At 51.4% G+C, this 21937-nt stretch overlaps 2 protein-coding genes across 8 annotated transcripts in view; one reads left to right on the forward strand and one right to left on the reverse strand.

Moving 5' to 3' along the window:
- CDHR2 (cadherin related family member 2) overlaps nt 1-4317 on the reverse strand; it is an 87494-nt gene extending 83177 nt beyond the window's left edge. For 2 of the 3 annotated variants that reach the window (XM_029584068.1, XM_029584065.1), the window contains exon 1: nt 4172-4317. The gene's annotated coding sequence lies outside the window, so the exon portion shown is untranslated. Of the gene's footprint in view, nt 1-1290; nt 1407-4171 lie in introns of all 3 variants that reach the window. The other variant, XM_029584066.1, reaches the window with a different exon arrangement.
- Nucleotides 227-20512, forward strand: RNF44 (ring finger protein 44). Of its 5 annotated transcripts, XM_029584070.1 has the most exons (12): nt 4432-4685; nt 5201-5270; nt 7863-8057; nt 8574-8769; nt 10946-11113; nt 11362-11532; nt 12625-12783; nt 12867-12976; nt 13066-13150; nt 13972-14093; nt 14268-14367; nt 17256-20512. In XM_029584070.1, the coding sequence occupies exons 3-12, from the start codon at nt 7951-7953 to the stop codon at nt 17316-17318; spliced, it is 1281 nt and encodes a 426-aa protein (XP_029439930.1). In that variant the 5' UTR covers nt 4432-4685; nt 5201-5270; nt 7863-7950; the 3' UTR covers nt 17319-20512. The 5 variants fall into 5 exon arrangements, with proteins under 5 accessions (XP_029439932.1, XP_029439934.1, XP_029439930.1 ...); XM_029584072.1 differs by lacking the exons at nt 4432-4685; nt 5201-5270 and adding an exon at nt 227-554; XM_029584069.1 differs by lacking the exon at nt 5201-5270.
- The last annotated feature ends 1425 nt before the right edge of the window (nt 20513-21937 follow it).

Genomic DNA, 21937 nt, shown 5'->3' on the forward strand with positions numbered 1-21937 from the left:
AGGTGCCCAGCAGGGTGTCAGGGGCAGCTTTCCCTCTGGGTAGATGCCCAGCAGGGTGTCAGGGGCAGTTTTCCCTCTGGGTAGGTGCCCAGCAGGGTGTCAGGGGCAGCTTTCCCTCTGGGTAGGTGCCCAGCAGGGTGGTGGGCGCTCTGCCTCCGAAGGCGCACTCTTTCTTCGTTGTAGTCGCGCTAATCCCTCCCCTTTGTCCTCTTTCTATTGCTGCGGAGTTGCAGGGGGGGGGATCCGGTGCCCCGGAGCGGTTGGAGCCCGGAACCGCGCGCCCAGTCTCCGCCGTCAGCCCCAGGAGGCAGCGCCCGGTACCGGGGCTCTCCGGACGCCGGCGCTGCCTCGGCGGTGCGCGCTCTCCCCGCCTGCCTGTGCGGTGGCCGCCGGGGCGGCTCACCCGCGCCGGAGCGCAGATGGTGGGATCCGAGCGGCGGACGCTTCCATTGCAGCGGCCGCAGGAGGAGGCGGTGCTGGGGAGCAGGCGGCCTCGAGCAGACGGAGCCGTGGCGCGGGAGCGGAGCGTGCAGGCATCGCCCTGACCGGCCGAGGTAAGCCCGGAGCCCGCGCACGGTGCAGGCGCTGCAAAGCTGCGCTGCCTTCCGCCCTGACCCTGGCCCCTCTCAGCCCACGCTGCCCCTCTCCAGGTCCGGTGCTGCCCTTCCTGCCTCCGCTCCCCCTCACCTCGGGCTCCTGTTGCCTCCGAGCAGCCCCAGGCTTGTTTACCTTCCCTTGAGGCTGATTCCGGTGCCTGGGATTGGGGGCTTTGCTATAAAGGGAAGACTGCATTCTCTTGCTATGGAGGAGCCCGGGAGACTGGGACTTGCTGAAGTTGCTCCTCTCAGTCTGAGCACCCAGAGGGTTTGATAAGGGCTCGGAACTGAATTTGCTTGCAATTTGTGGCTTCTTCAGATTTGTGAACCTGGTGCTATGAACCAACACTGACCCGTCAGATCTCATTCATAACAGATAAAACAGGTCTAGTTTAACCTGCTTTTATTCAAAGGTGGACAAAACACAGTTTACCACTGGAAGGCAGTGAAAAAGAGAGAGAGCAGTAACCCTTCAGAAGTTTTGCTATTTCTCTAGTTCAGAATGCAAGGTTTTTAGAGCAGGAAGGAGGGTTTAGGCCAGAAAAGCTGCTGCTGCAAACCTCACCTGTTCCTCCTTGGGGCCTGACACAAAGGGGCTGCTAAGACTGCAGTTTGCCAGCCTTTGCATCCTTCCCGAGCCTGCACCTGCATCTCCAACCTGTGAAGAGCAGGGATGGGGAGAAGCCACTCTCACCTTGTTAAGGAGGCAAGGATGGGATGAAGCTGCTTCAGCAATAATGAAAGTGAGCTCAGCTCCAGCAATCTTTCTGAGATACCCAGCCAGATAACTTGATCATGCCAATGCCATACCTGTTGCCAAAATATTAATCAGAATGATTAGAATAAAAGGGAAAGGAAATAATTGACAAAATAATAAGTAAAGTTACTGCTTATAGAAACCGTATTAGGGACATGTCTAAGGTTCTGGTGCTGCTCCGTGTTGCCCCAGGTTAGATCGCGGTTCTGGCCTGGTGGCAGGATCCCACAGATTCTGCTGACCCTCCTCTTTCCCCCAGGATTATTCAGCTTTGGGAATGCGAGTGCAGTTTTCACAGCATTTCTCTTTCTCTTCCTCTGGTGTTACCCTGGGGTTCCATCTGCATCTTTTGATTTCTAGTCTGTGGTCACTTATTCTGTCTTTGGTGAGGAGCTGCACCTGGGAGCCTCTCGTCTGGAGCTGGCCAGAGGAAGGGCCTGGGGGAATGAATGTCTGCTAAGCCCTGCAGGTGCATAGCCAGAACGCCAGCCTGTCTTGGCTGAAAGCTGCTCAGGAAGGCAGGTGCAGAGACAGTGCGATAGTAGTGGGGAATAGGGCAGTGGAGAACGATACCGGAAGGGAGGCGAGAGAGACAGAGAAATACAACGCATAAGGAAAAATAGGACTAAGAGCAAAGACTGAAAGTGCAGAGAAACAGAGGGGAATGGGGAGAAAATACACAGGAGGGAGGACAGAAAAGGAAGGGGAAGAGAGCAGAGACACAAAGAGAAAGAAAGGGGAGAAGGCAGAAACATGCACAGAGGGGCACCTCCCCACCCAGGAGATACGGGGCAGGGGATGGGACCAGGAGAAAGCCACTAAAAGTCAACAGAAGAAAATGCCCTTTTGAGAAAATTGCTAGAAGAGATTTGCAAAAAAATCAGGACCCTGGTCCCCATCCTGCACAGGGCAGGGAACAGGCCAGGAAGGGGGGGGGAGGGGCAGGCTCCACTGGATAGGCCCACACAGGACCCCCCAGAGCAGGCAGCAGCTGACAGAGAGAGTGGGGGGTGCTAGGGCTCTGAGGAGGGCCAGTGGCCATCAAGGAGTATAAAAGATGTTGAAACTGGTTCCCAGTCTTCTTTACTCTTTAATAAAAAGCACCCCTGCCGCTCCCCCCCAGTCAGCAGTGTGCTCCAGCTCCTGTGAATCTCAGGCAAAGGGACTGCTAATGGTTTCCCAAGTCAGATTTGGGATAATGAGATGCTGAAGTGTTGGGCTTAATCCAAAGATGGAAGTCACGCAGATAAACAGGGATGTTGTCTTAGCATAGGGAAGAGAGCAGTGCCCTGTCTCTCAGCCTGAGTGAGGATGCAGAAGAAGACTAAAAAGGGAGCTGGGGCTTTGGAGAGAAGCAAACGAGCCGTGCCACAAGTGAAGCCTGTATAAAACCTGGCACAGCTTTGTCTATCCCACAGAACAGTAACTTTAGGAGTTCATCAGCTCATCCTTTATTTGCTTCTTATATTTAAATTCTGGAAGGTTAAGGGGCAAAGCTTCTGAAGCTGGCCGAGGACTGGAGAGGAAGATCTGGCACACTCATGCTATAAGGATAGCTAAAACAGCACCAATAACCTCTTATAAGGACTCATCTTATCCCAAATTGCATCAATACCACCCCCCAAAATGCCTAGCCTGTCAAACTGTGTCAGTATCCACCAGACTTGCAATCTATCTTAAGCATCAAAATCCACACACACTGCCTCACCAAAAATAATATCCAGCCTGCCCCAAATAGGACATGCAACCCCCCCGAAAAAAAAAATATACACCCAGCTTGTCCTAAACAGCAATGCATCTCCTAAAGTAAGCAACATCTACAAAGTCCCTCCCCACCCTGTCCTAGCATCACTCTCCTCTCTTGGGGCTGCTCTTCTGAAAATGAGGCGTGACAAAGGTTGGAGCTAACATGTATGACATCATCCCCAGCCAATCAGAGCCCTAGTTTTATGCCGAGCATTCTAACCCTGCCTCCGGACTGGGGATACAGGATTTCCTGGAGCAGAATAGCACAAGGACTGGGATTTGAGATTTAATTAACTCTGAGCTCAAGGCGAGTTACATTCAGATGCTGTAGAATTTTCCTGCCCCAAAGGGCAATGGAGGGTGAACCCTGAATTCCATGGTTCTCAGCCAGCAGCTCTAAACTACTCTGACTTGGTGGCTTTCTCTAGGAACTCCCTCTGGAGAGGCCCAGTGCCTGGCCACTCTCCCCACTGACTTTACTGTAAAATTAGATCCAGTAACCACAGATGGTGTCCTGAGGACAGAGACTGTGGTTTGAAGGCTGCCTCTGGATGAAAGCATGCTCACCTGCAGAGCAGGGGCAGCCCAGGGTGGGGAGGGAGCAAGCGCCCCTCCCCCCAGTATGGCTAGCCTGCTTTCATAGGTTAGAGGGAAAGGCACTTGCCCCCTCTTACAATGTTCCCCAATACAAACATTTCTGGAGCCACCAGTGCTGGCATTTCTTGCCTTCTGCCAAACTCCCTGGAAGTAGATATTTGCAAAAACAGCGCAAACTTCCTGAACTGGAATACTATAGATGATTTGAAATATAAATTCTGCCAAGGTTTAGAAAGCAGTTGATATAGCTGGTTCTGACTCCTGTGCTAAAATAGGTGCACCTGCTGGCATTGCAATGCGTGAATCTGGGATGGGCCTGACTGGTACCCCCCTTCGAGAAAAGATTAAAGCGATACAATTAGGAAAGTATGCACCAGAAGCAATTAGTAGCCAGCAGAAGGCTGAAGAGATGACAGAAGCAGCAGCCAAGCCGGAGAAGGCGGAAGAGGTATTGGAAGCATACAGAACTGCTTACAGGTGAAGGGCAGTAGGAACTCAGATCTCCACTCCTGCCTCCATGTGAGCTCTTCGGGGAAGGGACTCTGGAAGCGCTGACACGTGTTTGGCGTCTTGTCTGAGGCGAGCTGCACCTTTCAAACCTCCCTATCTGCAGCCAGCTCGTGACGTCATTCCCGGCTAGAGGGAAGGCAAATGGGGGAGGAGTCTCGCTCAGTCAAAGGCAGAATGGGCGAGGCCAGGCCGGGGGCGGAGTCAGTTGTTTCTGTTTGTGCGCGCGTTCGCGTACCCTGGCATCGGGAGCGCGCGGCTCGCGCTTCCGAATGTTGTGAATTAAAATTAGTCGTTTAGTTGCGTTCGGCCGCGGCCCTGCAGATTCTTAAAGGGGCCGTGATCGGGCTCAGAGCCCGGCGCCGTCGAGGTGCCCCCTGCCCCGAAGCACAAAGGGAGGCGGGAAGAGTGGAGAGGAAGGGGGCAGGGCCGGGCTGGGCCCCTGCCCCGGAGAGCTGAATCCGGGCGGCGCGTCCTGCCAGGTAAACAGCGGCCTCCTCCCATGCTTTGTGTCGGGTTTTGGCTGCCGATGCAGGCGATGGGGCCCCCACGTGTTGAGAGGCGGCCTTTTGTTGTTGATCTGCCGGCTGCGCTCGGCGCTTCCTCTTCCGCTCGGGCTGGGGGTCTTGGACTACCCCGGGGAGGCTCTGGATGACCTTGGAGGGGAGGTTTTGGTTCGTGCCGGGGAAGACGAGATCTCGAGATGGCTCCCGGGGGTCTTGGCTTGCCCCGGGGAGGGGGACTCTATAGACGGCTCTGGCCTGCGCCTTCCCTTTGTTGTCTCCCGCTGAGCACATGGCCCTGAGCTGTGCCTGCTCTTAAAGTCGCAATCCCCCGTGCCAGAGAGGAAGGCTCCTCCGATGTTTCATTGTTCTTTCTGATTTGATGATGGTAATGGGAGCTGCGTGAATGGAGGGCCTGGCTGAAATATCAGGCTTTATAAGACCGCGCTGTCTGTCTTTCATTTTGCTTTTGCATTGTTTTTCTATAAGAATAGACTTCTCGGAGTCTGGCCTTTCGCTGCACGCTTTTGAAACTGACTGATTGGCCCGGCATTTCAGATCAAGGTGTGTTTAGGCAAGAATGCAATTACGTTTAATGTAAAATTAATAATTGCACTGCATTTCACCCCAGTACATAGATGGGAAATTAATTTATTTGAAAAAGCTTTGCAATATAATTTGCTTGCTTTGCTTAGTAAAGCTGTAGAACCATATTTAACTTGTCTTTAAACCACTGTGATGTCAGCTACGCTTGCTGCTCTGACACTAGTATTTCACCGTTAAGATAAGAAATGTTTTTGGGGTTTTTTTTTTGCCAACCATTTATTTAAAATTATTATGCTAAACTGAAAGCTGAAGGCTGGCAGTAGAAAAGAGGGTATATGGAGTCTTGCATTGGCCTGATTAGGGCACATACATGTTAGTGTAACAGGGAGGTAGTAAAGATTAGTTACAGGCCACCCAGATCGATAGAAGTGACCGATTTTAACGCTTTGCACATATGCAGCTGTTACATTTTCTCGTCCAGTTACAATGATGCCAAGTGGCATTGTGATGTCATGAAGCATTGTGAAAGCTGCCATGGGATTGGCCAGTGCCAACAATAGGCATTGTGCATTATGAGCAGTAGGTGGGCTCTGAAGCCGATTACTGGTTTGGCAGTCTCCCTGCCGTGCAGCAAAACGGGGGAGGGATGGAGACGCAGCTGCACTCTGCCCCAGCCTGGCCCTGTTAATAATCTCCATTTGTGTTCACAAAGTGCATGCTGTTTCCACACAAGGCCCACTTTGAAATCTTCAGGACTCTGCTTCTGCCCTTGGCACCTGAGAGTTGAAGCTTTGCCTGGGCCGTAATGGGGTGACATTTTAGAATGCTGATCTTCATATGGGAACATTGATCCTGGCAGCAATTACAGAAAAAGGGGAGCTGCTTGCCACAGGTCCTGTGACCTCTGCAGATCCATAGTCCTTACGTCTGAGATTCCACCCTCATGAGTAGGGACAGTTCTTGCAGTGCATCCTGCAAACACTAGAGCCAAATGATTCTCTCTGTTAGTGGTCAATGTTTGTACAGAAGACTTCAGGTATGGAAGCAAAAAAACAAAAAAAGCAGTGTATCTAAATGTGTTCTTCTAAAAGAAAAAAATAATTAGAGGCCAGCACACTGCTAGTGGAAGCTCAGATCTGCAATTTGGTGCTTCCCTCACGAAACCCAGTTCTGAATAAGTGTTCATTCTTAGAATGGAGAACAGATCCCTTCCTGTGTATCTGTGGGAGCTGATCCCATCCTATTCTAAGAGAACTGCAGACAGAAGTGAGGCAGCACTTGCATTGCTTCTCCAGAGTCACTAGGAGCACTGCTGTAGTAGAAGAGTTGCTTCTGTCCCCTGCTATAGGAAGAGGCAGATTATGGAAATGTCAGCTGTTACATTTGAGAATGAGAAGTCACCTTCGTTTGATGACAACTTGGATGTCCATAGTAGGTAGAGTAAGGCAGACAAGCTGTTTTTATGGGTCCAGCTCTGGGAAGTGAGAAGGTGGCTTTTAGTCTCCTTTTTCCTGCCCTCTTGGCAGAGTGGCGTGTTTGTGCTTTGCGGTAACCCTCCAGGCTGCTGGTGTCTGTCTGCTCCATATCTGCTCAAGTGCCCCTGCTTTCTCCAAATGCACAGTTTCTCCATGCATTATGCAACTATCTGCCCTGTGGTCTGGTGACATGGGCTTGAGAAAAACCATGCTGAGGTTCATGTCCCATTCCTCTGGGCAGTAATTTTGCCTGACTTCCGATTTCGGTTCATCAGCTGGCAACATGATGGCCACCCCCATTAATGTTATCCCAGAACCCAAACTTGACCAAATGGGATGAGGCATTCTGGGAGAGGATCAGAACCTGCAGCTGAGAAAATGGTCCAGAAAGAACCTGTGTAGAGCTGCTCCTGGACAGTCTCTGCCTGATTGTAAGCAACCCCCAGCCTGAGAGCTCCCTCTTCCCCACTGTCAGTGTGACATGGATTCTGGGCTACGTTCAGGAGCACTAGACAGAGCTGCCATGGCAACTGCAGCAGAAGTTGCTCAGATAGTTCAGTCTGGTTCTTTGCACAAACAGGAATTGGAAGTACTTTGTCATTTTTGCCAGTGCCCTGGTGTTTGATTCACTCTGTACAGACTCGGCCCTTGTGTGTCTGTGTATATTATGTTTCGGCTGCAGGCACGCTCCAGCTCTGTCTCTCGTGCTACGAAGAGGTTTTTGAATAGGTGAAACATGGATTCAGGATGCACTCTGCTTCCAGTGGTTTGGCCTCTGCCTGAGAGATACTGTAGAAAGGCCAAGTCGTTTCCAGGCTTAGGTATTCCTCCGGCTCTGTCTTGTGCTCTTCCGGTTGGCACTTAGCAGAGTTTGTAGCTAGCAGGAATGATTGGCGCATTCCCTGGATCTACGATTGACGGCACGGGCCAGTGACCTGTGTGTGGTAGGAAGCCCTGCGCTATTGGGCTGCCCTCACCTTGGGGAGTGTGCATGGTTGAAGGGAATAGGCGTGGGGGCCAGATTCTGGCCCTCTGAGGTGCGCTGCATGCTTGCAAGCACTGGCCTTGGTGAGGCCAGCTACTCATGGCTCGTTCCGTCCAGGGTTGAGTTTCACTGGGTTTTGATTCTCAACAGAGCGAAGGCAGGCAGAGCCGAAGTGCCAGTGTCTGGTCCCTACTCGCAAGCTGAGGTCCAGCACCCCTCCGCCTCTCCGTCGTCACCAATGCGCCCATGGGAACTGGCAGTGAATAGGCGGCCTCCCTCAGCCCCCTTTAACCAGCGCAGATTCTCGGGGGGACCCTGCAGCACCCCTGCACACCTCAGGCGAAGGTATGGAACCATGCTTTGGACCCCACCTCCAAGAGATCATGGTGGATGAAGCGCTGTCCTCTTCTGCCACCCAGGGGGGCAGGCCTTGGGTTCCAGAGGGCTCCGAGGACGGCCATGAGCAATCCTACCCGGTCCATCGTCTCCATCCCCACATGTAAATGTCATGTGCTCGCTCTGTCTTCCCCTCATCTCTTTCCCTTCATGGTGGCTCACCACCCGGGCAGGTGACCGCTTCAGCGTCGTGACGTCACAGGTGCAGTTGGGCCAGCAGGGGTGGCAGCCTGTGGGACTCTGGCTGGGGTGGCAGAGGGAGGTTGTGTTGCTCATTACTCTCATTGCTTGCCTGGCCTATAAGTTCTGCTCCTCTCTCTGCAGTCACCCCGGAGTTCGGCAGCAGGGCTGTGACGGAGACCTGTGGGACCTTTCCTGCTGGCAGACTGGCGTTAGTTTTCAGCAAGGTGGCAGCTTTCACAAGTGTCGTTCTTTCTCCTGTCTCTCTCTGGCACTGTGCTACAGCCTTCCCGCGAGGCGGCAGTGGGGACGACGGGACACAGCCCTGCAGAGTCTGTTTGCCTCTCAGAATGAGAGCTTTGCGCCTCGGCACCGCTCAGTAGATGAGCCTCGAGCTTTCCCGTTGGGCAGCACACAGGCCCGAATGCTTCATCCGCCAGCACCTCAGCAGAACCCATTCATGGTTGACCTCCATGAGCAGGTAGGTTGGACAGACAGTGCTGCTGGTGCGGGAGAGATCAGATTGTCAGTGGTGCACCGCTGAACTTTAGATGAATGTAAGAACATGAGATCTGCCGCACTGGGTCAGACCAGGATCCTGTCTCCAGCAGCGGCCAATCTGGGGCAGAAGGGTCTGGCAGGATCCCAAAGGGTAGATCGATTCCAACAGTTTATTACATCATTTAGGCTGGCGGAGGACGAGCCCAGGGATGAAAGCAGTGGGCTAGGAACCAGGGAAGTCAGGGCTCAGATCCTACTTCCTCTCACTTTGACTTTGGGCAAGTCATTTTAACATTGCCCTGGGTACAGAAACTTACAGGCCGATACAGCAAGGATGCGTTAGAGTGCGGCAGTGCCGGGCGCACGCATTGGCAGAGCTGTGTGTGGGGGTCTCAGTACTGAAATAGCAGGGGGTGCTGCAGGGCAGGAGTGAGGTGCATTGGTAGAGCTGTGTGAGGGTCTCAGTACTGGAATAGCAGGGGGTGCTGCAGGGCAGGAGTGAGGTGCATTGGCAGAGCTGTGTGTGGGGGTCTCAGTACTGGAATAGCAGGGGGTGCTGCAGGGCAGGAGTGAGGTGCATTGGCAGAGCTGTGTGTGGGGTCTCAGTACTGGAATAGCAGGGGGGCTGCAGGGCAGGAGTGAGGTGCATTGGTAGAGCTGTGTGTGGGGTCTCAGTACTGGAATAGCAGGGGGTGCTGCAGGGCAGGAGTGAGGTGCATTGGTAGAGCTGTGTGTGGGGTCTCAGTACTGGAATAGCAGGGGGTGCTGCAGGGCAGGAGTGAGGTGCATTGGCAGAGCTGTGTGTGAGGCTCTCAGTACTGGAATAGCAGGGGGTGCTGCAGGGCAGGAGTGAGGTGCATTGGTAGAGCTGTGTGTGGGGTCTCAGTACTGGAATAGCAGGGGGTGCTGCAGGGCAGGAGTGAGGTGCATTGGTAGAGCTGTGTGTGGGGTCTCAGTACTGGAATAGCAGGGGGTGCTGCAGGGCAGGAGTGAGGTGCATTGGCAGAGCTGTGTGTGAGGGTCTCAGTACTGGAATAGCAGGAGGTGCTGCAGGGCAGGAGTGAGGTGCATTGGCAGAGCTGTGTGTGAGGGTCTCAGTACTGGAATAGCAGGGGGTGCTGCAGGGCAGGAGTGAGGTGCATTGGCAGAGCTGTGTGTGAGGGTCTCAGTACTGGAATAGCAGGGGGTGCTGCAGGGCAGGAGTGAGGTGCATTGGTAGAGCTGTGTGTGAGGGTCTCAGTACTGGAATAGCAGGAGGTGCTGCAGGGCAGGAGTGAGGTGCATTGGTAGAGCTGTGTGAGGGTCTCAGTACTGGAATAGCAGGGGGTGCTGCAGGGCAGGAGTGAGGTGCATTGGCAGAGCTGTGTGTGAGGGTCTCAGTACTGGAATAGCAGGGGGTGCTGCAGGGCAGGAGTGAGGTGCATTGGCAGAGCTGTGTGTGAGGCTCTCAGTACTGGAATAGCAGGAGGTGCTGCAGGGCAGGAGTGAGGTGCATTGGTAGAGCTGTGTGTGAGGGTCTCAGTACTGGAATAGCAGGGGGTGCTGCAGGGCAGGAGTGAGGTGCATTGGCAGAGCTGTGTGTGAGGGTCTCAGTACTGGAATAGCAGGGGGTGCTGCAGGGCAGGAGTGAGGTGCATGGGCAGAGCTGTGTGTGGGGTCTCAGTACTGGAATAGCAGGGGGTGCTGCAAGGCAGGAGTGAGGTGCATTGGCAGAGCTGTGTGTGGGGTCTCAGTACTGGAATAGCAGGGGGTGCTGCAGGGCAGGAGTGAGGTGCATTGGCAGAGCTGTGTGTGTGGGGGTCTCAGTACTGGAATAGCAGGGGGTGCTGCAGGGCAGGAGTGAGGTGCATTGGCAGAGCTGTGTGTGGGGTCTCAGTACTGGAATAGCAGGGGGTGCTGCAGGGCAGGAGTGAGGTGCATGGGCAGAGCTGTGTGTGAGGGTCTCAGTACTGGAATAGCAGGGAGGGGCTGCAGGGCAGGAGGGAGGTGCACTGTGAGGGTGTATTTGTACTCTGCTTGATACAATTCTGGCTAGAAATATTGGCTCCTTTCCTTGCTTTTGTAGAAACTCCTGCCGCAATCCACCCTGGGCCCATTGGGCTGCTGTTAGACATTATCTGTGCTTGATATTTCGTTTATTTTCTTGTCTGTTTAAGGTACACCAGGGACCCGTCCCTTTTTCCTACACTGTTACCACGGTAACCACCCAAGGCTTCCCCATCCACACGGGCCAGCACATCCCGGGGTGCAGCACCCAGCAGCTCCCAGCATGCTCAGTGATGTTCAGCGGCCAGCACTACCCCCTCTGCTGCCTTCCGCCACCGGTGAGCCTTGCACAGGGCAGGGGGGTTGTGCGGACAGATTACGACTGCGGAGTGCGTCCAGCACAAGTATTATCCGGGCAGTGAGCTCGTCCCCCGGAGGAAAGGTCCCGGCCAGGATCTGGCTGTGTTTGGGAGGAGCTCGTGGGATTTAAGGAAGTCAGCCTCCCGCCTGGTAATCTGCATTGCTGCCAGGCACCTGTGGCTTTGTGGTGGTAATAATATCAGTGTTTCTCGTCTTTCTTTCCCAGCTGATTCAGGCGTGCGGCATGCACCAGCTTCCTGTCTCCTACCAGCCGTTCACGCCCCTGCTCTCCAGCGAGCCTTATATCCTGCACCCCCCGCCAGTGCCCCCGCACCAGCCTGCCCACATGGCGCCCCTCAGCCAGTTCGTACCTCTGCAGCCTCAGCACCCGCGCATGGTGAGTGGACATGCTGGGGCGCTGCCGTTCACAGCCCTGAATGTATTCAGGCAATCCTGCAAAATGACTTTCTCTTGTTTCATGCAGCAGTAAAGAATACAATTTTTAGAGCAGGCTGGTGCTCCCCTCCCCCTTTGTGCATGCTAGGAGCCGCTTCAAATCTTGCTCTTATGACTCTTAAGTACTTTGGCGGGGAAATCGCTGGTGGGTGCAGCGACCAAAGAGAGAACCCGGAGCCATGTACGAGTCTGTGCTGGGGTCTTATCAGGGGAGGCAACGAGCGTTTAGGGAGGAAAGGAATATTCTAATACCTCTGTCTCACTGCATCTCACAAAAGAGAGAGTGGAACTGGAAACTGTTAGGAGAGAGTTGGAAAGGCTGAAGAGGTTAGGGCTGTTCAGCTTGGAGAAGAGACGGCTGAGGGGGGATATGATAGAGGTCTTTAAGATCATGAGTGGATGCTAATCAGTTGTTTACGCTTTTGAAAAGTATAAAGACCACACAATGAAGTTACTGGGTAGCACATTTAAAACTGAAGAAAATAGTTTTTCATTCAAAGCACAATTAAGATGTATTTTTTGCTATGAACAATATTTCAAAAAAGTATCAGAACGAAATCCAGTAGAATTTAAAGAAAAACCAAACTGTTAATAAGACCCATGCAGAGAAGAAAAGTTGTAGGAACCAGGATCCCGCAAGCCCAGCATCCTGTCTGGTGGATCCTGCCGGGGAGAGGGAGGCACAGGAGAGGTCTCTTGTTCTGCAGCTGGGCAGGAGAGGCCGAGGGACTCTACATTAGAGGACCAGAGCCTTGCGAAGGAAGCCCCCTGCAGAGGCCGGCTCCCCTAATCTCACCCCCCCCCCCCCAGCGTGACTGACCGTTTTCTCCTAGGATCGCTTACCCAGCCGAGTCTGCAGCCAGCTTGCTTCTGTTCTGTGTTAGTTTTTATACGCTGCTGTAGCCAGAGCTGCTTTACTGCTTAATAATGCGTGTGGCCAGCTCTTGAGCCTGATGGAGGGCTGCTTGCTACACGCGGGGGATCTTTTGCAGGGTTTCTAACTCTCTCTCCCCTCCTGCTCCTTGTTTTGCAGCCTCTGCAAAGAATAGAGAACGAAGTGGATCTGCGCGGGGAGAATCCCTTGGGGGGCTTCAGCCATCCACAAGCCCAGCACGCCCCGGCCTTGCCCCCTGCTGTTCCTCTTCATTACCTCTCCCATGACCCCTTGCACCAAGACCTGCCATTCGGGGTGGTAAGGCGCTACCGCGTCCTATTTCCGAGTCGTGAGAAGGGTTCTGTGAGCCTCATTCCCTGCCTGTTTGATCTCTCTTGCAGCCGTACCCACACGTGATGCCGCGCCGACTGAGCACACAACGATACCGGCTGCAGCAGCCTCTGCCCCCTCCTCCACCAGCGTACTATCCCAGCTTCCTGCCCTACTTCCTGTAAGTAGCCCAGCTCCACGCCAGGCGAGAGCTTGTTTTACATTCTCTGCTGGCCCGAGTTTTCACCACCCTGCTGGGTCTCTTTGCAGCTCCATGCTTCCCGTGTCTCCGGCGGTGGGACCCACCATCAACCTCGATCTGGATGGGGAGGATGTGGAGATGGAGAACTATGAGGTATTGCTGTCCCTTTCCTACTACTTCTGCTCCTCGCCAGACATGCACAGCGACAGCTCTGGTCCGTAGAGCTTACAGTCCAACCTGTTTATCGTAGAGAAATTAGATTTAAAGTGGATTTGACTACGACCAGAGAGGGGGCCTGCCACGTAGACTCAGGATGCCTCCTCCAGACGTATGGCACAGTAAGGTGGAAAGGAGAGGAGCAAGGATGAGAGCAATTTGCCGAGTTCACGGAGGAGTAGTGAGGAGCTGCAGAGTGGATGCATTTATTGGTGAATAATGTGAAGCGGACAGGGAGGCAGCTTAGTGGCTTGAAGCCAGAGACGCTGTCCAGCTGAATTTGAATGGCTTGCAGTGGAGAAGGATGGTCCATGCAGAGCAGGTTGCACTGCTCTAAGTGGGAGATAAGGAAAGGAAGGCACGGATTTTAGCAATGTTAGCGAGCTTTTTAGCAATGTTTTGAATGTGCATAGAGCAGGCAAGGGAGGAATTTAAAGCTGACCCCTAGGATATGGGCTGAGAGTACGAGCAGGATGAAAAGAGAATGAAGGCGGGAAGTGGCCTTACTAAGATCCAGACGGTGATCTTGGACAATCGGGCTGAGAGTGGGGATTGGATGCTTGCTTTTGTACCCTCCTCCTGCCCTGCCCCAGCACAGGCGGTAATGTCACCGCATTTGGCCTGATGCAGACCTATTGTTCTTACAGACTGCCTTATTGCCTGCCCAGAATTTAAAAGCAGGCACTACTAGTGCGGGTGATGATATGTATTGCAAATAATGGAACTGTTGAAAATGTTGTGCCCTCTCTCTTTGCCAGGCATTACTGAACTTGGCTGAGCGTCTGGGAGAGGCCAAACCTCGGGGGCTCACCAAGGCCATTATAGAACAGCTTCCCTCCTATCGGTTTAATCCTGAAAGCCACCAGACGGAGCAGACTCTGTAAGTACCCGCAGGGGGGCGGTCACCATGCCCCTCTGCTCTGACCATGCCCTGCTTCCTGGGCACTCTCAGAGGATGAACAGTCTCTCGTCTCCCTCCCATCGCATGCCATTAGCTGGAGGGAGGGGGAGACCCTTCTGGGCCTGGTATGATTTGCTGCTTCTCCCTCTTCAGGTGCGTTGTGTGCTTCAGTGATTTCGAGAGCCGGCAGCTTCTCAGAGTTTTACCCTGCAACCATGAGTTCCACGCAAAGTGTGTCGACAAGTGGCTGAAGGTGAGTGCCTCCTTCCCCCCTCAGGAGGAGAATTAGGAAATGTGCACAACATGACAGCAATCGGCCACACGCATGCAGGAAAGCTCAGTTTCTTTTCGCTTCTCAGAGGAGCTTGCTTTTTTATTTTCCCCCATTCTTGTTTTGTGAATCTCCAAAAAAAAAAGGTTAGTGTAGTCTCAGAACTGAATTTGACCTCACTTCAGCCCTTTCCATAAAGTGGACAACAAACCAGTCTTTCCAAGGTGCGCCCGCCTCGCCTATGAGATGACCTTGTCCGATGAACACGACCTGTTTAGGGCGGTCACATGATGTGCCAGGCTGCCCGTCTATTCCCGAAGATCTGGAAGCTCTATAGTGAGAGAAAATTCATCATCTGCTCAACTAAGAGGAAACCATCGCCAGCTGGAGTACCAGTGCCCAAATATTAAAAAGGCAGTCCTGTCATGCTAGGTGCCCCCGATGCAGACGCCATTCCTCCTCCAGTAAAGAGAGAGAAAAGCCTGCACTCTCATAGCGAAGCATTCAGGAGCTGAGACAGGCAGGGGTCAGCCACAGCCTTAACTGGAAGTACTCCGGATCATTCAGTGGCCAGACATGGACCCGGCTGCCTTCTCTTAGGTGGAATTTTTCCAGGGCCTTCGTACAGGTGCAGTCTGCGACCTCACTTGCCCCTGCCTGGATGGAACCTCAGCCGGTAAAGCCCTCCCTCTCCCAGCCCTATCGGCAGACCTCAAGGCATCTCTTGCCTCACCAAGGGTATCCCTGGCAGGGACCCGGACGAAGAGGAGGATCCAGAATCCTTGGAAGATGGGGAAATTCCCCCTGGTTTAGAACTGTATCGGGCCATGTTACAGTTTTTCCATAGAGACAGATTGCCAGCCCTGGCTTCCCAGACCCTGAAGATGCTGGGGTAGACTCTGATGGAACCAAAGAATAAGCCCATTCTGATTTCCCTACTTTCCAGTACTGGAAGCCACCCAGGAGTTGATTGACCTGGAATGGGACGCCCCACAAGCAAGTTTTAAAGGTGGATGAGTGTTAGACGCTCTATACCCACTGGATTCGGCAGTGAGAGAACATTTGCCTTTCCTTAAAGTGAATGCGCTGGTCTGTGCCGTCTCTAAGCGCACAACTATCCCAGTGGAGGGAGGAGAGCGGCCTTAAAGGATGCGCACGATAGATGGATGGAGTCCATCCTTAAACAGGCCTTTGATGCAGTAGCAATGACCTTACAGATTGCTTCTTGTTGTGCCCTGGTAGCTCGTTCATGCCTGCTCTTCTCTCATGAGGTGGCTGACTTGGGGGTGAATTCCAGAGCGGTTATGGAACCTGCCACCGCCTTTAGCTGACGTGGGCTCTGATCTAGTTTGTACTTCGGCCAGAGGAGCAGCCTCAGTGGTGACTACCAGAAGACAGCTGTGGCTGAGGAATTGGTCAGCAGACGCAACCTCCAAGGCAAATCTTAAAGATGCCCTTTAAAGGATCTCTCCTTTTCAGAAGCGAACTGGAAAAGCTGGCCAATAAGTGGGGCAAATCTCCAGTCCTCCAGCTACCACAAGATAAGAGAAAGTTACAGCACCTCCTTGCCCCTACAGAAACTCGACATTTCAGAGGTCTCAGTCCTTTCATAGTCGACAGCCCAAGATAGGAGCAGGCGCGGGTTCAGGTTCGTCCTGAATCCACCCTCGGAAAGAGGAGATAGAGGGGCGACTGTCCCTCTTCTACTAGAGGTGGTTTGAGATCACTTCGGATCAATGGGACTTGGGAGGTCATAGGAGAAGGATATGCACTGGAATTCCACAGCAATCCTCGGGACATATTCAGGATGCACAAGAAGCAGGCGCTGGAGGCTACTCTTTTAAGACTCCTCAGAATGAGGGCTGTAATCCTAGGAAAATACAGGGTGTTATTCCATCTATTTCATCGTACCCAAGAAGGAAGGGACCTTTTGCCCTATCCTGGACCTCAAGAGCGTCAGCTGGCATCTGCATGAATCATTTGTGCATGGAAACCCTACGCGCCCTGATAATGGCCGTTCCTAACCTCCCTGGACCTTCCTTAGCCCCAGACCATTGAAGAGACTTGCAAGGCTGCCAATCTGGTCTGTCCACCCCCCATGCCACTCATTATTACCTTCAACATGCTTCATATCAAGACATCCGTGTTGGCCAAGAAGTTCTTAAAAGGTTATTTAAGGTAGACCTTCAAGTCTCTCCATCCCACAGGCTGAATGTTTGTTTTCTAGTGATATAAGAACATAAGAAAGGGGTCCATGCAGCATTTAGCTTGGGAGATGGTGTGGCGTGTGGCAGATGGACAAGCAGGCCAGGAATGGGTATTCTCTGGAGACAGAATCAGCCAGCCAGTTTGCTTTAGAGTTCAAGGTTAGCTTGTTGCAAAGACTGAGGAGATGTGCATGGCCGCAGCTGCTCTTTGCTTCTGACCTCATGCATTTGTGAGGCTGTTTGTTCCTCTGGTACAAGTAAGTAACTTAGCTTTTTGCTGGTGGTTATTAGCAGTAATATTTCCTGAGCTCTGTAGTGATAAGCTCCTTATCTTTTTTTCATATCCAGCATGCTCAGCTTTGCTCTGTGGGTTTCCCAATAAAACCAGGCGTGGAAGACCCCAGGGTTTGACCCAGTCCCATTAATATGGTTAATGTTGACAGCTTGCTAAGGAGAGATGTGCATTTAGAAGTGAGGATGTCTGTGCTCTACCAATGCTATTGCTCCTGTTTAGAAAATGTGCAAAACCTGTCTGTTAAGTACACTTTTCTTTCCTGCTCTGGGTTAGTTCTCTGGGCCATGTACTGCTTGTGTGTGAGCTTCCTGCAGCGGCAGAGCGCAGTCGGCCCTTTCTCTGACGGCTTTTCTCTTTCTCGGCCTCAGGCGAACCGCACGTGTCCGATCTGCCGGGCCGATGCATCGGAGGTGCAGCGAGAGGCAGAGTGAGGCCCTGGGGAATCGGCTGCACAATTCTCACGAGGAAGAGGAGCCTGTGCCTGCTCGTCTGCTTCTGCTGCCCCCTCCCTCCTCAGATGTTAGTTGTGAGAGTAGGAAGCAGCTCGGGCTCTCGGACCCCTCTCCCATCCTGCAGAGACCTGGCCTGGACTGGCACTTACCCCACTTTACTCCAAAGATTTTAGTGCTGGGTGGGTGGATGGGTGTTTTGTGTGTGTACGTGTACGGGTTCTGTTAGCAGCAGCAGCAGCAGCAGCAGGGGGGCTTGGGTTTTCTTTTCCTCTACCAGCAGCAGGCGCTATTCCCACTCCTGTACGGGTAAATCAGGGGGAGAGTTAGGCAGCAAAGACGTAGGGAAGAGAGGCTGCCCGGAGCCAGGCTGGCTGGTGGGGGTGCAGGTGAGCATTGTTAGGACCTGAGAAACTGCAGACCCCTCCCGACAGTTTCACTGGGAGTCTCTGAAACTGCTCCGCATTGTTCTACTTTTGCACTGAATACCACAGGAAGTGTTTTGAATTTCTAGGGGTTTGTTTTGTTTTTTTTCTTCAATTTTACTGCCTATAGCAGATGAAAATTAATGCTAATTTAGTTTATGGGGTGGGGATGGGTTCAGCTCCATTAAGATATGAATAGCCTTGGCCCTGATGCCTCCCTGCCCCTGGGAGCTGACAAGGGCCAGGCTGTAGCCCTTGAGTATGGAGGTGGGGAGGGGGGTATTCTGGTCCATCCTGACTTTCAGGACATTGGAGGAAGGAAGGGATGGGCTGCCTAGACAGACAGACATAGTATAATGTCCTCTACGTACCATGCATATGTCTCGGGCTTGTTAGAATGCACTCACAGAGGTTTTTGGTGTCCTAACCTGAGAGTCTGACGCTGCTTCCGGAAGTGGAGAGGGGGAGCCTGCAAGCTGAAGCAGCAGTTCCCAAGGAATTCTGCCGACCGTGTCCTGGTGGAAAAATTATGAGTTGCTAGGGGTTGAGGATAAAGAAATGTTAATGATAGTCATGTTGCATGTTTAACATTGTAACTGGGTGGGATTCATTTCCAGTACCTTTCATCATGTAACAACCAAATACTTTTAGAATGCATCAATCTTGTATCATTTGATGAAGAACAAATTCACACCAGCATCCACGCATTGGTACTGCCCTGCATGCACACGTGTCTTCATGGCTTCTCCTGCCTGTGGGAAGCCCGTGTGCTGCTTATGGCGGGTGCTGGCAGTCCTTATGCCTGACCAAATCATGGGACCGTGGCTGTTTGCACACATCTTATGTAAGCATCCCGACGACCCCAGCGGGGGTTTCTACCTTAAACGTTGTTTTGCATGATTTAACAAAAAAAGCAGCCTGCTTCTTGTGTGTGTTAATAAGTGGCAGGATTGAAGAAGGGGCAGCGATCTGTGTACATGTTTATAATATGCATGCTTGTCTGATGAGCTGGCTCCAGCCCGGCCCAGTCCTACAGCCCAGGAGCACCCGGAACTCTCTCATATACATTAGATAGAGCTACCTATCTGCAAAACGTTATTACAGCAAGCAAAGGAATCCTTGTGCCTATGGGAGAATTTCTTTAATTTTAAGAAAATAGACCTCCTTTAACCAAAAGATGCAGCCTTTCCTGCCTGAGGCTTTTCGTCAGAACACTCTCTGCTTCATGCCTTGCCCCAGTGAAGCTCATGGGGACTCAGGTGAAGACTGAATTATTCCACGGGAGGGCCGTTTGATGAGCCATACGTAAGAGCAAAGCTCTGTGCTGGGCCTTTGACTAGACGAAAAACAACGTTGGGTCCTGGCAGAGGCAGGTACAAGTTAATTGTGGGGTTTTTTTTAAAGCTGGGAGGGATCTCTTTCAATTAATAATATAATTGGTGTATTTTAGCATTTTCCAGATTGTGCTACATATCAGCAATACTGTGCCGTAAAGCAAGGGCAAAGCTTGAGGAAAACATCATAGACCAGGTCTACATGGATGCACCAAGCACAGAGGGAGCGATGTCCCCGCCCTCAGCCTGTGTAAGCCAGGAGCTGCATTAGCAGCAAAGCAGGACTGGGCGCCGTCTTCTGTGACTGAATGGGGTGGATCCTGAGCCGCGGGTTCAGGTGCACCTGCCTAAGCAATAGCTAGAGGAGCAGGGGTCCAGAACCCAGAAGTGAGAGTAGCAACTGCTCATGCCTGCTTGTGACATGAAGTTGCAGGTGATTTCAGGTTCTGCAGGACAGACTCTAAACTCCCGGGCCCTGTTCAGCTGCCCTCCCCCGAGCGTCACTGCAATGGAAAGAGCGCTCCTGTGCTGCCACCCGCAGACTAAGGGGATCCCCCTCCCTCCAAGAACTGAAAGCCATAGAGCCGGCTCCCTTTGTCAGGGACTCGGGCTGAGGAGTATAGGGGGAGTACAGAGGGATAGTTCCAGAAGCACAAAGGTAGATATTCTCTGCTCAGTCTAATACTATGCCAGCCCTTCCTTTTCCTTGCTGAGAACCTCTGCTAACCATGGATCCTGATGTAGGACAGGGGCACTGGGCATCGGTTTCCAATTTTGAATCTGTCCCTCCCCCGGGGCTTACGTGCTGCAGCCTTTATTTCAATGCGCAGCTCAATCACAAAGTGAAGAAAACCTCTGGAGGAGGGGTTGTGCTGGCTCTGTAGATACCACTTCTTACCAATGACTTCTCTGTGCTGGGTAGTGGATGTTTTATTATAACTCCCCAGACCCTCTGGAGGGAGGGTTGGGGGCTGTTCGGTGTTTAGACCATTCTTTTTATATATATAAATATATGAAATATATAATTTTTTTTTTTTTGCTTTTGGTACTTGCACATTCTACAGTTACCTCATTTTCCCATGTATGTATTTGAAAATGCATATGCATATATATATATATATATATCTCTCCCTCTATCTAACTATATATATATGTGTGTGTGTGCGCGTGTAGACAAATGGTTCTGAAGCTCCAAGTGTTCTTCATTCCACTGGACTCATTTTGGGTTGTAGAATTTAACATAATTAGTCCTCTTGTATTATAGATGTGGATACTGATTGAAATTTTTAACAGATTTGTACTTTTTTTAAAATGAAAGTTGCTAGTTTTGCTTGACCAAGTAGTGCAATCATTATTATTTTTAATGTTGTGGCTGAACTGAGAGGGATGTTCACTAATAAATGTACGATGTATACCAGCTGCTCTCCACAGCCTGCTCCTTTTCTGAGCTCTGGCCAGGGCATTCAGCAACACTAAAATTAACTACTGCAACCCGTTCACATGGCACCACTCTGCTCCTGCACAGGGCTGTCTGCCTGCAGCTCGGCAGACAAAATGCCATTTTGTCTGCATAGACCATATAGAAAGCCATGGTTTAATGGAACACAGTCAACATGGATTTACCCAAGGGAAGTCTTGCCTAACAAATCTGCTTCATCTTTTTTGAAGGGGTTAATAAACATGTGGATAAAGGTGAACCGGTAAATGTAGTGTATTTGGATTTTCAGAAGGTGTTTGACAAAGTTCCTCATGAGAGGCTTCTACGAAAACTAAAAAGTCATGGGATAGGAGGCGATGTCCTTTCGTGGATTACAAACTGGTTAAAAGACAGGAAACAGAGTAGGATTAAATGGTCAATTTTCTCAGTGGAAAAAGGTAAACAGTGGAGTGCCTCAGGGATCTGTACTTGGACCGGTGCTTTTCAATATATTTATAAATGATCTGGAAAGGAATACGACGAGTGAGGTTATCAAATTTCCAGAGGATACAAAATTATTCAGAGTAGTTAAATCACAAGTGGATTGTGATACATTACAGGAGGACCTTGCAAGACTGGAAGATTGGGCATCCAAAGGGCAGATGAAATTTATTGTGGATAAGTGCAAGGTGTTGCATATAGGGAAAAATAACCCTTGCTGTAGTTACATGATGTTAGGTTCCATATTAGCAGCTACCACCCAGGAAAAAGATCTAGGCATCATAGTGGATAATACTTTAAAATCGTCGGTTCAGTGTGCTGCAGCAGTCAAAAAAGCAAACAGAATGTTAGGAATTATTAGGAAGGGAATGGTTAATAGAACGGAAAATGTCATAATGCCTCTGTATCGCTCCATGGTGAGACCGCACCTTGAATACTATGTACAATTCTGGTCACTGCATCTCAAAAAAGATATAGTTGTGATGGAGAAGGTACAGAGAAGGACAACCAAAATGATAAGGGGAATGGAACAGCTCCCCTATGAGGAAAGGCTGAAGAGGTTAGGGCTGTTCAGCTTGGAGAAGAGATGGCTGAGGGGGGATATGATAGAGGTATTTAAGATCATGAGGTCTTGAATGGGTAAATGTGAATCGGTTATTTACTCTTTCGGATAATAGAAGGACTAGGGGGCATTCCATGAAGTTAGCAAGTATCACATTTAAGACTAATCAGAGAAAATTCTTTTTCACTCAACGCACAATAAAGCTCTGGAATTTGTTGCCAGAGGATGTGGTTAGAGCAGTTAGTGTAGCTGGGTTCAAAAAAGGTTTGGATAAGTTCTTGGAGGAGAAGTCCATTAATGGCTATTAATCAAGTTTACTTAGGGAATAGCCACTGCTATTAATTGCATCAGTAGTATGGGAT

The sequence above is a fragment of the Rhinatrema bivittatum genome, chromosome 18 (genome assembly GCF_901001135.1).
Source record: "Rhinatrema bivittatum chromosome 18, aRhiBiv1.1, whole genome shotgun sequence".
NCBI classification, from domain to species: domain Eukaryota; kingdom Metazoa; phylum Chordata; class Amphibia; order Gymnophiona; family Rhinatrematidae; genus Rhinatrema; species Rhinatrema bivittatum.

Excerpts from the sequence above, each read along its gene's own strand:
- RNF44 (XM_029584072.1), top strand. The coding sequence starts at position 7,951 with ATGCGCCCATGGGAACTGGCAGTGAATAGGCGGCCTCCCTCAGCCCCC. Across the intron at positions 8,770-10,945 it reads TGGTTGACCTCCATGAGCAG|GTACACCAGGGACCCGTCCC; the intron begins GTAGGTTGGACA and ends TGTCTGTTTAAG. Across the intron at positions 14,094-14,267 it reads CACCAGACGGAGCAGACTCT|GTGCGTTGTGTGCTTCAGTG; the intron begins GTAAGTACCCGC and ends CTCCCTCTTCAG.